The sequence below is a fragment of the Clytia hemisphaerica genome, unplaced genomic scaffold (assembly GCF_902728285.1).
Source record: "Clytia hemisphaerica strain Z4C2 unplaced genomic scaffold, Clytia hemisphaerica genome assembly, whole genome shotgun sequence".
Taxonomy (NCBI): Eukaryota; Metazoa; Cnidaria; class Hydrozoa; order Leptothecata; family Clytiidae; genus Clytia; species Clytia hemisphaerica.
Window position 1 is genome coordinate 855,179 of NW_027104378.1, and position 16,041 is coordinate 871,219.

Below are 16,041 nucleotides of genomic sequence, written 5' to 3' on the forward strand. Positions count from 1 at the left end.
CAAGGTAAAATTTTCAGGGACTTATTTTCTTGTGTGATAGATCATTTGGTCTAAATTTCAGCAAAATCTAAGTCCAAGAGGGTGAGGTATCACACCCTGAAGACTCTTAAAAAAGTGGCTCTTAATTGCTTGCTTTCAGTTCCTGTAGCCAGTAGTGTGACCCCCTGTATTTCTATTTAGTCTGCACGCTTTTATCAATAGAGATGTCACATGACTCAAACCTGCAGTGAAATGGCGCGATCTGATTGGATGAAAAAAGACCGCGGGAACTGGAACCGAATGGAATTCTCTGGAATTCTCATTCTAAAACAAGACTGCGGCAAGAAAAGCACGTCTTTTGCTTTGGACGAAAAGTTTAGACATGGGTAGTTCGTGTTCGTTTTTCGCATTCCCAAACCAAACGCACGTGGAACGTGTACACAAAATTCCATGAGCATGAATATCAAATTGATATTGTTGATTATGTAGATGACCCCTTAGTGAATATATGAAAAAGGTCATATACTCACAACACAACCCCTGGGCATCTCTTATGAACTTTTAGACAACATTTTGGGATTCTTCACAGTGTATGCCCACTTATAAATTGTCTGAAACTGCCTAATATAACTTCAAATGATAGCAAATGTTTACCTTAAGGACATTACGTGGAACAGTCCTGGCCAATTGTCTGGCAACCCTTGATGAAATCATTTTGTTACTGGAACTGGACGTGTATTTTGCAAGCTGCCTTTCCAGATGTATAGCACTGGAGATTCAACACAGTAATCAGCCTCACGTGTGCAACGGAGCATGCGCGGAGTCAGCCAACGGGACAAGACTCACTAGATCCGTGGTTGAACTTACCATTAAAAAGGTCACTAGCAATGACTTTCACTTTGAGAAGTTTAGGCATAACCAAATCATAAAACTACTTTTTTGGACGATATAATACAACTTTTGGAAATTTGAAACTGAGAAACTTATCAAAAAATGCCACGATGTTCAAGGTAAATTGATAGGAGTTACAAAGTTGTTGTTGCTTCAAGGTTGAGTGTGAGCACGAAAATACGCGCGCCAGTATTCCGAATCGGAATTACCCAAAACAAAAACAAAGTGCACTTTCGATTTCAGTCAAAATTATGATAAAACTTTTTTTAGATTTCTTAATTTTACAAAAATCAGGCACAAACCAAGCAAGAATCACTCAAATAAAGAAATTACACATGCATCAACTATGAGTGGAAATTGTGGCAAAGCATTTTTGTATTTTTATGACCTCATATATTTGGTAAGAATGGAATTTTTTCACAAAGTTGTAAGAAGAAGAAGTTGTTGCAGTACTCCAGGCGTAGTTAATCGATATAATCGATAATCTTGAGTAATCGATAAATAATCGATAAGTAATCGATGGATTAGATATTGATTAACCAATAGAATCGATAGGTAATCAGACCTTCAAAAAATCTTGAGTATCGATCAGCGATTGATTATTTCCAAGCTATTGATTACTTATCGATCACATATCGCCGACTACATACAACTTATCGATTACTTACAGTCGAGGATTATGCCCTAAATAAGAGAATACCCAAGTTAGAGGATTACCTTATTTAGGAGATTTTCAGTCTCTTATTTAAGAGAACGTTACCTAAACTAGGAGAATTCTGTACGTTTAAACAATTTACTTCAGAGCAGACTATTTGCGCAATATGCCAGACGCCCGCGCTCGATAGGATCGATCATCGGAACGGCTCGATGACGGATCGATATATGATCGATGGATTACTTAATATTTAGAGTTCTTTTTGATTGATTCAATAGCTTTATTTTCCGCAAACTTTTTTGAATCTTGGAAGGATTTTTGCAATTTTTTTTCGATTTGCAGCAGCTCCTCTTTGATTTTTTTCTTTCGGGTTTGAGAATTTGTGAGTAGAAGTTTTTTTGTGATTTTTCTCCGTCTTTTGGTTAAGGATCTACGATACCTTTCGACTTTTGATCTCCTTTTGCCTTCTATTGGTGTTCTGGTTGGTACATTATCTTTACAGATTTTGAAACACAGGGCATTTATGGTTTCCAATATTTCGTTTGGATCATCACTAAGTGTTTCCTTCCACCTGATATGAAGCATGGTCTCTTTTATATTTTCCCAGTCTATTTCACCAGCAAAGAAGTTCAGGGTGCTAAAACCTGTACGAGGTTCTGCCTGCTCATCTTCATCTGATACAGTGTTAACAGGTTGATACCAGGACAATTTTGTGGTGTGAGGTGCTTTGAAGGACAGGAACTGTAGAGCAGTTATGGATAATGTTTTCATTGTTTGTGAAAACAAGATCAAGTATGTTTCCATCTTTATGTGTGGTAGTTTTCACGTATTGAGAGATGAAATAATAATTGCAGAATTGATTCAATGAGTTTAGGATGATTCTTTCATCCAAAGGACAACCAGGTTTAGGTGAGCCATCTGGCCAGGTACCGTGAGAGGTCCTAAAGCCGACAGCCCAGCCTAATTCCGACCCCCCAAATAAATGTTATGAAAAAAAATTCTATGTTTACAAACATTCCCTCTCCAAGTTGAACGATAAACTATTGCTAGAACTCTCGAAACAAAACATCTAACAAGATAGCTGTAATGTCAAGATGTCAATTAATGTAATTAAGAAGTGCGAGTTGTAAAAATAATTACCTTTTATTCTGGATCAGTTGCTCATGTTTAAAACGATAACGGTCTTGTAATAAAAGTGACTTGTGCGGGAAAAATACGAAACAACTTGGACTGGTTTCCATCAAGAAACAAACAGACTAAATTGCAAAAATGGCGCGAAGTTGAAAAAAGGCGGATGCGGAGCACTAATTGAATACAAACATCGAATCAAGAGGCGGCAACTACAACGCCTCTTTACCACCTAAGTCCGAATGTTTATTTTTCGAAGGCCCGCAATCAGACAGCTCTTTTTTTTAAGTGTACTCTTTGACGACATATATGATTTAATAAAGGACAAGGTGTCATGTAATCATAATAATTTAAATCAGTCGATTTGTATTCTTATCATTAATATAGATTAATGTAATATACGTCGTCTATATGTATCCTTACACAAAGTTGTAGCCCCGCAATCAAGCCAAGTGCCAGTGTAAAGTAATAGAAACCAGGCTTGATTACGTAACGTTTCAAAATGAGCACGCTCGTACACAGACCTCTTTTATATTTTCGTGTGCTTTGGAAAATCAAAACATCTCGTTACTTTTTACGATGCTGTTACTACTGTTGTCATTTATGACATTATGCGTAAAACAATAAAAAAATATGTTTTGTTATAAGAAGCAATTATTGTTATTTGGTTCAATTGGTTCAATGTATCAAATCTCTCAGTTTAGTTGACACTTTGGTATCTTCGTTGCGTCACAGCAAAAGGTTTGTTTTTATTTTAGTTTGTATCTTTGAAAGACTCCATCGGCTTTAGGCTGGGCTGTCGGCTTTAGGACCTCTCACGGTAGCTTTAGGTAGGTTGAAATCACCACCAAGAATGATGTTTGGAGTGGCTCCTAGCCCTGATATTGCTGTTTTTACTCCATTTAGTGGGGTGGTAAAATCATTGGATGTCGATGGATTTCCATTGCTTTTATCGTCTGGTTGGCGGTAAGCTACCAACAAAGCCATGTTTTCAGCTTTCGAGTAAATACAAAGGAGTTGTACAGTTTTAGAGGAGTAAGAATAGAGTTCTTCAAATGTTGCACCAATGTCTTCTCTTACGTAAAAACACACTCCACCTGTATCTCCCTCTTTTTCTTTTCTTTCTTGAAGAATCACATCGGAATAGGGTAAAATTTTCAATCTTAAGTTCTGCTTCCTTATGGCCCTTATGAAGCCATGTTTCAGACAGTCCAAGAAACAGTAAATTTTTATTGTATATATTATTTTTTATAAAAGGGACTTTGCTCTCAACAGTTTGGGGGCAAAGTCCTTGAACATTAACCTTTAGCCGCCGAGAGACGTACCACGTACGTCATATATACAGGCCGAGAGACGTACCACGTACGTTTTGATACTGGGGTCCTTTCAAAGTTTAATAAAATAAAGACCAGTTTGAATTTTTCTATTCTGTAAAATTTAGCAGACAGGATAGGGGTGAAGGTTCATTTTTTAAAAATTTTACGGGTCCTGCTTTTATACATCTCGAGATATCGGAACTCAATGTCGGTGTATTTTTCAAATGTCAACAAAACATCGTTTTAGTGGTGGACAGAGGGTGTTTGATGGATTTTTGGACTGAAAAGTCATGTTTATGTCTGGTTTTTTCTTGGTTTCAGCATATAAAATCATTAGGTGAGATAAGAGAACCTTTATTGGCAGTTTCTATGTGGTTTGAAGGGGTTTTAGGGGTATTTCATGACATACATGCCGATCTCTAGCTCCAACAACTCAGGGCTGTTTTGCCTCAGTTTTTCCACTATTCTGGTGTTTTATTGCTTGAATTTACATGATAGAGAGTCTGTTATGATTATTGTAGTAATTTTACAGGCTTAGGGTAAGTGCAGGGGCCATTTTTAGAGCAACGGGAACCACTTATTTTACCTGTTGTGGCCAGAGTGTCGATTTTGGTGGAAAAGTTGGCTTCACCGAAACTTAGATTCTGAGATGAAATGAGCTCTTCAGCCCTGAAATTTCACACAAATGTGGCTTATAACATAATTAACAAAATAATTTTTCTGGGACCAATCTTTACCTTGTACCCACTTTTTTCATTCAATTTGTCAAAAAAAAGAAAAAAAGTGAAAAAATCGTAAACATGGAATTTTTACTGTTTTGATTTGAGGCTGTGTAGTCAGGTTTAAAAGGGTGATGAGGCGTCTTTTTGGTATTATCTGAAAAAATAGATCCTTAGCTTTTCAAAATGGGTTTACTTTTTACTAAAGCTTTAGCGGTTCAGATTTTATGACATTTTCCGCGAAACCTCCATTTTCATGAAAAAAACAGCGGCAGCAGCGCGCGCTGTTTTTAAAAACAGCGGTGTCTAAAGGTTAAAGAATGCAAAATTGTTTATTGGCAATGGATTGGATTGAATTGGTTTTGATGTGGTAGATTTTGTAGATGTCTTGGTATTGGTATGGGTTGTTATTGTGTTGGAAGTGAGGTTGGTAGAGGTGTTTGGTACGTCTGTTGAATGTGTTGTATTTGATTCTGCATTGAGTCCATCTTCTGATTCAAGGTCTCCAGAATTTCTTCCCTCAACAGACAAACTACCTCTAAAAAAGAGGCAGGTTCATTAAGTTTATTTGGCATTTCGTCATTATTCATTTGAAGTTCATGGCCCTGTGTCATATTATTCTTTATGCCTTGTGGTAGTCTTTTGGTTCCTTTAACATGGGCAAATCGGAAGTTTTCAGAGAAGCATTCACCTTTTTTGATTGAATCAAAACACATTTTTGGGTGAAAGTCTTTTGTTGTTTGTACCATGTAAGGTAAATTTTCTACACACCCTTGGATGTAAGAATTTGCAGTCTTTTCCTTTTAAGCCTTGCTTACAGTTTCCAGTTTAAAAAAAGCGACAGATCGTTTTTCTCTTTCCTTTGTCATCATTTTGATCAGAAAGATTATTAGTTGCCAAATTATCATCTTCTTTCTCTACTTGGTGTGTTAGTGTCAGATCGTTATTATTTTGATTTGGTGTTGCGTCTTTTTGTCTTGTATCATCTTCTTGTATTGTCGGTGTTGTTTTGACATGCTTTCGTTTCCTCTTGTTATCTCCTTCATTATCGTTGGGAATTGTTTTTGGTTGGCAAGCATGACAAACATAAAACAATCCAGGAAGGCTTAATGGGTTATAAAGACTCTTAAAAGTGTCAGCATCTATTGTGTTAGAAATATCAGTATTGTAATATGGAGAGATTGCTGCAAGGCTTAGCCAACATTGTTTGTGTACACCTTGTCCACATACTGAACATTCAAGTATTGGATCCTCTTCTAAACTGATTCTGTATCTTTTATCGCAGATCGAGCAGTCATCTGGTAGTAGATTTTGAATTTTGCACACAATAAGATGAGATAAAGGTCTCTTGTTTTTATCGTTGAAATTTGGCACTTTCAGAAAATTTGCAGTTGCTTTCAGGGTATCATGACGTTCTTTAAAAATATCGTTCTCAATGTCTTGTACACTTTTGCCATACTTATATTTTCGCAAACAGAATTTAACTGGATCAGATGAGGTATTTAAACATAGTTCAGCAATTAAGTTTTCAATTTCTAATTCTTTTGTGTTTTCTGGCGGGGATTGATCCTCCTCCTGAGCAGGATCGCTCAAATCCATGGTTCTGAGTGCAGGAGAGTATAAAGCAAAAGTTTATTAAGAAAAGTACTTCCTTTATATGTTATGGAGCAATTTGAGAGAAACATGATTATAACAAGTCAATATGATGTGGTGTATTGTTGGGATTGTACAGAAAAGTAAAGCCACTTAGCTGAAGGCCGCACTGGGATGAGTGCAGCCGGGTATTGAAGCGTCAAAGTTGATTCTGTAGTTGTACATCCACGACTTCGGATTATGTGATTGATTTGAATGGATCATCCAGCCCACAACACAAGTTCAGTTTTGGTAATATTTTTTTTGTTTGTATTTGTATTAGTTTCCCTAGAACTTATTCACTAGTTCTTATTCACTAATTCTTAATGGAGTGAATTTTTTTATCTGTCTTTGTTGACAATCTAACTCTCGCATCAAATTCCTGCTTTCTTCAGTAAATTGAACATGAAAAGAAACCTAAGTCACGGATCACGGATTGAAACAAATATATGAAGGGTGGGATTTTACAGCTGCCCGTTGTGCAAGACACTGAAAGGCCACGGGTGCCAAAAAAGAAGGGCCGTTTAAAATGTGGCAACCTCGTTGGTGGAAATTTGATAAACAGCTGCAAAGGAGCGCTGAGAAGCAATCAGTAGTAGGGGGAGGTGTTAGAAACTAAAAATTGACCTATCTTTATGAAACCCTGGGAAAAGTTGCTGTTCTGGGTGTTATTAACAATGAAAATTTTTTTTTTTGCTGGGACCATTTTAAAGGTAAATTAGCCCAAAATTAGCCCATTTTTTTTATTCCTCAAAACATGTAAGTGTGGGTACTTGTTGGAATGAAAATTTAATGCTGATCACTTTTTTTATAACAAACATACCCTAAAAATAAACCGAGAAAGAGTTTTTCCATAAAAATGCTATTAACGACTTGTTAAAGCACGCAATTTTCTTTGTTTTTGTTTAAAATGAAGTTTATTAACTGTTTACAGGAGCAATATTCCTAATTTCATTTGAAAGTTCTTCAGCAAATGCTTTTTCAATAGAGCAACGAATTCTGACTGCTGATTGGGTGTATTTCACTTCAACCCAGATGCCATTATTTACTCAAAGGAAGTTTGTTGCACTTCAACCTCCTCTGGGAATACCCAATGAACACCAACTTTATCAGTTTGCTTTAAATATGATACGTTTGCGTGATCACCATAAACATCACAGACAACACCTATGATAATAATTAATATATATTAATAATGTATGCCTCAATAACATTTACTTTTTGAGAGACTGGTTTCCAGAGCACAAAAGTAACACTAAATTACCTAAATACCAAGAATAAGTGCCATCATCTTGTAGCCAAAATGCTGCAACATGTTCTCCATTTTCAACATTTTTGAATTACCGTTGTTGTCTCTTTCGTCTTCTTTTGGAACACCTGAATTGATATAAAATTTATAAAATTAGATAGATCTTGGTAAACATGAAATTGTTTTTCAGACTCGGTGTATTTAAGGGCGAACACACATGTTTGAAAAAGACTTTTTATATAGATTTTTAAATCGTAAATAAAATTATTCTAATATTCGATCTTGGCAAAACAAAGTACATATTTGAAGTCTCCATTAAATTTCGCGTTTTTTGATGTATATATGATCAAGGTAATTATTAAAACATAATTACTAATTTGTGGAAAAATGCAAGAATTCTCCAATTTTTAAGTGAATTCTTGAATTGCATGAGTAATTTTTCTAATTGGGCATTGAAAATTTGACATTATCTTAAACCCATGTTTTGTAATGTGTTTTCAATAATTCGCATAGAAAAGTCTTAATAGATGAGAAGTTTTGGCGCTCAAAGTTCACTAAATCGGACTAAAATTTCATTTTTTCTACTGACGTAAGCCTTTATAGAATAACAATTCCATTGTTTGGAGCTGATAAAACCTTTGCGAATTGTTAAAATTCTTATTATACTATACACTACTTTTTTTTGAAAGCGAAATTTTCCGAGAGACTTTGATATTATCCACGCAATAACGATTTAAAGGTAATTTGGTAGCATTTCGTTGCTGATAAGATTTTACAGACCAACTTTCCAGATCTCTTTTTGACGTAACGAGCAAACAATGTTTTCAATAGATAATAGAACTATAGAGTTAAATGGAACCTATAGGGGGCCCCCCCAGCGGACCCTAAATTCACGCATTCACGCAAAAATTTTTCGCAATTCACGCATTCACGCAAGTTTTCCTCGAAATTCACGCAAACCCGATTTTTTGGGAAATCGGGGAAATTTTCGGAAAATCGGGGAAATTGTCAAACATTTCTACAAATTTGGGTGAAAAGCCAGTTTGCAGAGTCTGAATTATCAGAGAAGTCGTTTGTTTTTGTTAAGTAGTCGAGAGTGGGGCAGACGTTAGACATTACAATCTACTATAAATGGTAGAATGCCCTCGTATACGAGGCCCCCCAGCAGAACCAAAATGGCAAGGCTGCTACACTCGAGATATTTTTCGACCGGATCTGGTCATGCACTTGAGAAAAACTTAACTCAGTAGTGATTTTTTTCCTGTACACCTGACTATACGCACATTAGCTTAAAGCGCTACGTAAGTTTTTAACTTTAATCACATGCCATCACGCAAAATATTTGATTCTTCTAACACGTCACTGTCGTTTAGAAAAGGTGAAACTTCTCCAGTTAAGGTATCGCGATAGTAAGTGAAAAGATTGTACAAAAAAATATCTTAATCATTATCAAAAATAGGTCAAACAAACTCCAGGGTGACACCATAATGCTTAGCTAAGGGGTAAGGAGGCGCAACCATGGTTTGCGCAGAGAGGAAATTTTTTGCATTTCTGTCACCTCGCGTTTGGCTAAAAATGCTATCTTTAACACCATTGAGAAAGAATATAGTCCAAATTCGTTAAGAGGCGAGGTACGATCGCTTGATAGTTTGCAAAATGAGGTAAAAGGATGAACATTTGTTGCGAGCGAAGCGAGCAAACAAAAATTTTAAAAAGAATAGTTTTAATCAGGGCTCGCGTCTTGATTTTCTAATGTGGAGGGGGCGAAAACATAGTGACTATGGGAGACGCAACCATGGTTTGCGCCGACAGGGGAAAATTTCTATTTTCACACTCTGATGTGCTTAAATACGACTCCATTTCAGACTGATTTTGCCAAGAAATGAGGTTCTCAAAAGTCTGCATCATGGGTATTAAATATTTCTTTGCGGTGAGGCCTGACTAAACTATACTTGCACTCAACTTTTGGCGAGTGCTGCACTCAAAATCTCGAACAATCGTGCCACGTTCTGCAAACTGGGTGAAAAGGGAAATTCCCCGAGTTCACGTAAAAAACAGGGCAGATTCACGCATTCACGCAATAGAAAATGGATTTTCACGTTTACGCAAGTTTTTTTAATTCACGCATTCACGCAATTTTTTTTCAATTTTCACGCATTCACGCAACCAAAAAAGCCCATTCACGCATTCACGCAAACCGCTGGGGGGCCCCCTATAGGATATAAAAGACCTATTTAATTAAATTAAAAAAGTACCAAATGTTTAATAGATATAATGAACCTTTAGTAAATAGATAATAAACTTCCTTTGATAAATGGCTTTTAAAAACAGTATTGTTCAAGATTAAAGTGCGCCCAAAACTGTTCATAAATGAAAACTCTTACTTATGTCTTATTGATTTATATAATAACCTCTTTATTTCGAAAACCTATACGAAAAAGCCAAGACCCATTGATTTGGTTCTCGTTGTCATAGATACACCCGAATCGAAATTTTAGCCAGGAAGAGAGAAAAACTCAAAGAATCAGCCCTTAGATACACCGAGGAAACTTAGCTGTTACATGGGTGGTAAGGCTGAGCACAATTTCGTTATTGCCTTGTAGAGATCCCAATACATTGTTCAAGTCAGTTATGGTCAAGGATGCCATGTTCTTTGAGTCATCAAGGTACTCCATCAAATTAGATACATACTCTTCAGTCTCAAGTTTCTTGCCTCCTCTTTTCAATCGAAAAACCTTTGCTGTTTCCTTGAGTGACAAACTTGTGCATCTTGCGTACCTAACCTCAACATACAACCTTGATTTTTTTCTTTATTTATTTTTCTTTCTTTTGGAAATTTGTGTTCTTCAAGTAATCCCTGCAACATCTTCTTTCTTAGTGAACGGTCCTCCCAAGGTCTTCAGAAAGTCGAAATCTTTGATCTTTGCTGAATCTTTCTTCGCATTTAAAACCTCTTTTAGCATTGTATCCCTTTTTCCCAAGATCTCTTTTTGTTCCAGTTTAGTTTTAATTCATTGATGGCAATTGATTGTTTTCTGTAGGAATTCAACTTTTTAGGGCCAGCAGCTTGCAAGAGGTCCTTCGCTCTAAATGTAAAGGAATGTTGAGTGTGGAGTGTATTCTAAATTGGAATATTTAGCACATTTTGAACAATCATTCGAGTTTTCTTTAGATTACTTTCATGTAGGAATCAAAAAGGTAAATATATAATGAATTATATTGATCAATCGATGATGATAGATCTTACCTTTTAATGACAATCTTCCTTGAAGCAGATCCCAGATTTTGTTTCCCACGTATGTCCAATTCATAGTTGATCATGCCAACATTCCTCTCTTCACCAAGATTATGAACTGGTACATATTTGTCCATCTTTTCTAAGGTTTCCTCATCAAATCCAAAGATTGCTCCTTTTTGATAATCCAGTCCTTCAGCAAACATTTTCAGGGATAGATAGAGTATATATTTGGAGGGATGGATATTATTTTGTTTTAAAGTCAAAAGGTAAGACAAAACTTCTTTCCCTCTTGGTAAAATGCCATTTGGAAAACTCACATAAGCTTTACTGTAATCCCGGGGGGGATACTAGGGCAAGATGGGTTACGCCATTTACGGGGATGCTCCGCAGGTCAGGGTACCTTTTCTAACCTCCACGAGTCCCAGGTAGGGTCGCAAAAACACCAAAATAGAAAAATCAGTCCCTCTTAGGGTGCCTTTTTTTGGAAAATTTGGGGAAAAAGTAGAAAATTTGGAATTTCAGTCCCATTCAGGGTCACTTTTTTCGCAAATTTCGAGTCACACATAGGGTCCATTTTTCGAACCTCAGCGGAGCACCCCCGTCGGTCGACAAGGGTAGTACTCCCCCCCCCCGGGACTGTAATTGACACATTTGGCACAGCCTGTCCAGGGTTTCATGAAAATCTGTGTTTAACACCTCCCCCTATCAGTAGAAGAGGACACTTTCGTTTTTTTGCAGATTTCTATCAAAACCTTTCTTAGGGATTACTTGTAAATGTACATGTGTTGTGTCAACTTATCAGCATTGTATTGTTGTAAGGAAAAGATAAAAGAGGTAAGACTAGCCTAGTTTCTAATCCTGATATAGGAGTTTAAGTTTAGACTGTTTGATATTCTACGTTTAACGTTTGATATTCGTTTGATATTCTCAAATTTGCTTTGTGAAGTTTTTGTGATTATATACTTTTGGAATTGGAAACTATTGAAAGCCAATAACTCTCAAGGGTGTCCGTGCCTAATTTCAGCACTCTCCGTCACAGTGCGCACCCTCTAAAAATTTGTAACCGTCAAACCTCATTTTGGCCGAAATGACAAGTTGGGCTCCTGTGGGGAGAGCACTTATCTTTGGAAACCCTTACTCTTGAGAATAAACTCTATTGGCTTCCAATTTAGTTTCCAATTCCAAAGATTAGTGCTCTCCCCCACAGGAGCCCAACTTGTCATCTCAACCAAAATGGGGTTTGACAGTTACAATTTTTTAGAGGGAGCACGCTGCAACGGAGAGTCGTGCAATTTGGCACAGACACCCTTGAGAGCTAACTTTATTGGCTTCCAATAGTTTCCGATTCCAATAAAGTAATCATAAAAACTTTAAAAACAAAATTTGAGAATATCAAACGAATATCAAACGAATATCAAACGTCAAACGTAGAATATCAAACCAACTTCAACTTAATGTCAAGAGTCTTGTAAACATCCCAATAACTTCCATCGAAATGATCTGTCACAGCTAAGTCTACCATTTTTAGTGCGGCTCGATGATTGAGCCGAGAACGCTTGCAGATTGCCCGCGAGCTCCTGCGCAGGTGAAAAACTTTAATCTGTCAATCATCTTCTCAAGCGAAGAGTATGCCAAGGGATTCTAGCTTTACGATAGTGCCGCGGATCATCAATGGATAGTATTCAATTATCATTATCCCTTTATTTTCATTTCTAAAACTTTTGCAAAAAAAAGGAAAAATAAAAAAGTTGTATTTTACTGATCTATTAATTATTCACATACTGAATTTTAAAGATCTTCTACTGTATGTGGCGTTTTTCTACAAACTTCAAAAAAATGATTTTTGTCTCGTCTTAGCTTAAAAGTGCTTGCGTACAGCATAGGGTACAAAGTCCAAATATGCGTTTCTCGTATTTTTTGTATGAAGAGTTAAGTCTATACTGCTACTGATTGCTTCCCGGTGCTCCTTCACAGCTGTTTATCAAATTTCCACCAATGAGATTGCATTTTACACGGCTCTTCTTTTTTGGCACCCTTGGCCTCTCAGTGCCTTGTATGAAGGGCGACTTTTTTATTGCTTGAATCGAAATAGGGGATTTGGAAAACTTTCTATGTTTACTTTTTTGCACTTACCCATGTAACTATGGGCGATCACCCTGTTGCTAAGATGTGGGCTTGAAATCGAAAGTGAAACCACTGAAGACAAAAGTAAAATCGACCTGCACTCCAAATCCCGTAATCTTGAAATAGGAGTTTAAGTCTAGACTGCTTAAGCATTCACTTCTGTAATAATTTATGTAATACACTTCTCGACACTTTAGGTCAGTGGGGTTCATCATAACGCATACCTGCAAAACTTCAGTCTGCCCAATATCTACAGTAATCATCTCAAATTTACTTTAATTTTCCTTTGACTTTCAAAAAATAGTATTTTTAAAAACTATGAATTTATAATTAGTCTTGAGCCCTAAGCTTACGCAGGATTGAAGCGTTTTGGCGGTTAAATGAGACAAAACTAAAAAAAGCTGGTGTTTTATTTTTATGCGCTTCCACGTGCGATCGATATATCGCACTTTGTGACATACTGATAAAATCGATTTGAATTGATAGTTAATCGATATTAATTGATCAATCAGTTATTGATTAAAATCCATTATCGATAGCTATAATCAAGGTAAAAAATGTGAATATCAATTAAAGATTGATTAGCCAAAGATTGATATCCATGAGCAATCGATTAATTTCGATGAGATATTGACTAATATTGATTACCTTGCGGTATCGACTATTCCTTGATTATCTATCGATTAGAATTTTTTTTCTTATTCGGTGTCACCAAAGTCTTCGGAGTCTTTGCCTATATTTGACAGTATAGCCCTAACTCGAAAATCTTATCTATCCTTTATTTACTTTGAATTTATTATATGCACCATTGCAATTTCTTCTGACATTACATCACGGTCCCAATAGCTGATTGGTTGTAAGTGACGTAAAATCAGTCAACACGTCACTTTCAACCAATCAGCTGTTGGGTTCGCGGAAGACATTGCAATGGTGCATATCATGAATAGAATGTAATTACTTTTGTATATACTTTGTAGGGAATCGCTGGTACTCTTTCCTACTTATCTGTCAAATTCGTGCAAGAATGGGGTGTGTATTCCAACTTGACAGCAGACTCGTATGCTATAGTTCCCGCAGGAATTATCATGGCAGTAGCAATCATTGTCTTTGTTTCTTCGATTGTTGGATTTTGTGGAGTTCATTATGAGAATAGATGTACATTGGGAGCGGTAAGAATCTGCCTACATTGTTAAATTTGAATCTTTGTTCTAGTTTAGACCATCTACTTCTTGCTTCCTATTCTAATTGCTAATTGTTAGAGCATGAAGGTAATAGAAATAGATGGAGATTCAACGCCTTATGAGTGTTTAATACAATAATGACTGGTTTATGAGGGCTGTGCTGAGAAATATTGCCCGAGGTCAAGTAACGACAGAGTTTGCGAGGTTGTTGCGTTGACTGAGGGCAATATTTTCAGTATAGCCCAAAAAAACCGGTCATTATTGTATTTGTTAACCGTTTACTTCAACTTCGATTGATTTTTTAGCGCTTTATCCAGAAAAAATAGCGGAATAAAGCGAAATAAAGCGAAAAAAACAAGCGAAAAGAGATTTTTATTAATTGTTATAATTTCCGACGTCAGAAATAAAAAAATTGAGAAATGATGTCAACGCAGTGTTCATTACGTCACAATTTTCCTAACGACGGGCAACTCTGGCCAGTGTAGGCCCGTCGTCATGCGAAAAGAACCAATTGCATTGCGCAAAAAGCCCGCGTGTAGCCCGCTTCGAAAAAGAAACCGGTTACAAAAGTCTGGTAATGCCACCCAAATAGGTGCAAAACTTTGGAAAAAACAAAGTTTTGAAGTTCAATTTTATTCCTGGATAATTTTTTAATTAAAGACTTCAATTTTCAAAAAATACAAATATCAGAGCTTAATCAAACTGGCTTAGTCCAGAAATTTGACATGGCAAAAAGTTCTTTGTAGATTAGACTCCATTTGAGATAAAGTATGCATAATCTAATACCTGTCTTAGATTTCAGCCCATGGCAAATATATACGGCTGTATTAAAAATCAAATTTAGCTGTCCAGTATTGCATATTTTTAAAATGCTGACAAAAAATCTAAAATGCTAAAAATTATTCCTATGAAGTTTGACTTTATGAAGAAAAGAAAACTGGCTATGATCAAGTAATTTCATTCTAGAGTTGAAGGACGCATCATAAGCTTTCAAAAAAAAACAAAAGTTTGCTATATTTCAGTTAGTCAATAGAAAATTAGAAAATAAAACCTTGCTGGTTCCGGACATAACCTTTTGTCAAATTTAATTTAAAATCAGCAAAAAACATTAAACTCAGTTATTTTTTGGCTTTTAAAGTCTATTTCAAATTAGCTGGCAGTGTTTTTTCAAACCTCAATAACTTTTGTGCTCGTTGAAAAGACAAACAGGAGTGGGATATTGTCATAAAGAAAAAAATCAAAAAAGATCGGAAAATGAAGATTGAAAATGGAGAAGAAGAAAATCAACTTCTTCAATAATTGAGCTATAGTATTATTTTCACACGAGTGATTCTTTGATCTTAGAACATCATTAATGTGAAAAAATGTATTCCATCGAAAGATATAGTCCAAAGTTTAACAATGATTGACTTCAAAAATCATCAAAAACAACAAAAAAGAGCCCTTTTTTAAGTCAACCAGGGCAAAGTTTTAAGCTGTATTTTTGGATCGAATGAATATTTTTTCTTCTTTTTTCACATTTATGACGTTCTAAGATTGAAGAGTTTCTGATTCAAAAATGAAGATCACAGCATTATTCTACAAGAAGTTGATTTTCTTCTTCTTCATTTTTCATCTTCGTTTTTCCATTTTTTGAATTTTTTTCTTTTTTGATAATATTCCACTATCTTTTTAACGAGCACAAAACCGCTAACTAATTCAAATTCTATCAAAAGTTATTGCGGTTTGAAAAAACACCGCCAGCTAATTTGAAATAGACTTTAATACTTACTTAATTACTGCTGTAATTGAACCAAAACTTACAAATTGAAATCAGTTGTCTTGATTATGTTGTGGACATAACTTTTTCCCTTACAGGGTAGAACCATGGAACATTTGACATCATTTATCTATAATTTTGGAGTGTCTTTTTCTATTACAAAAATTTAA

At 35.9% G+C, this 16,041-nt stretch overlaps 2 protein-coding genes across 2 annotated transcripts in view; one reads left to right on the plus strand and one right to left on the minus strand.

Annotated features, from left to right (window-relative positions):
• Positions 1-818, minus strand: part of LOC136819035 (ATP synthase subunit alpha, mitochondrial-like) — a 13,243-nt gene extending 12,425 nt beyond the window's left edge. Inside the window, exon 1 of the mRNA XM_067075198.1 lies at positions 634-818. Within this exon, the coding sequence (XP_066931299.1) occupies positions 634-693 (60 nt within the window). The 5' untranslated portion in view covers positions 694-818. The remainder of the gene's footprint in view (positions 1-633) is intronic.
• A 278-nt stretch (positions 819-1,096) lies between these two features.
• LOC136819049 (tetraspanin-3-like) overlaps positions 1,097-16,041 on the plus strand; it is a 39,983-nt gene continuing 25,038 nt past the window's right edge. Inside the window, exons 1-2 of the mRNA XM_067075215.1 lie at positions 1,097-1,270; positions 13,909-14,100. Of these exons, the coding sequence (XP_066931316.1) occupies positions 1,217-1,270; positions 13,909-14,100 (246 nt within the window). The 5' untranslated portion in view covers positions 1,097-1,216. The remainder of the gene's footprint in view (positions 1,271-13,908; positions 14,101-16,041) is intronic.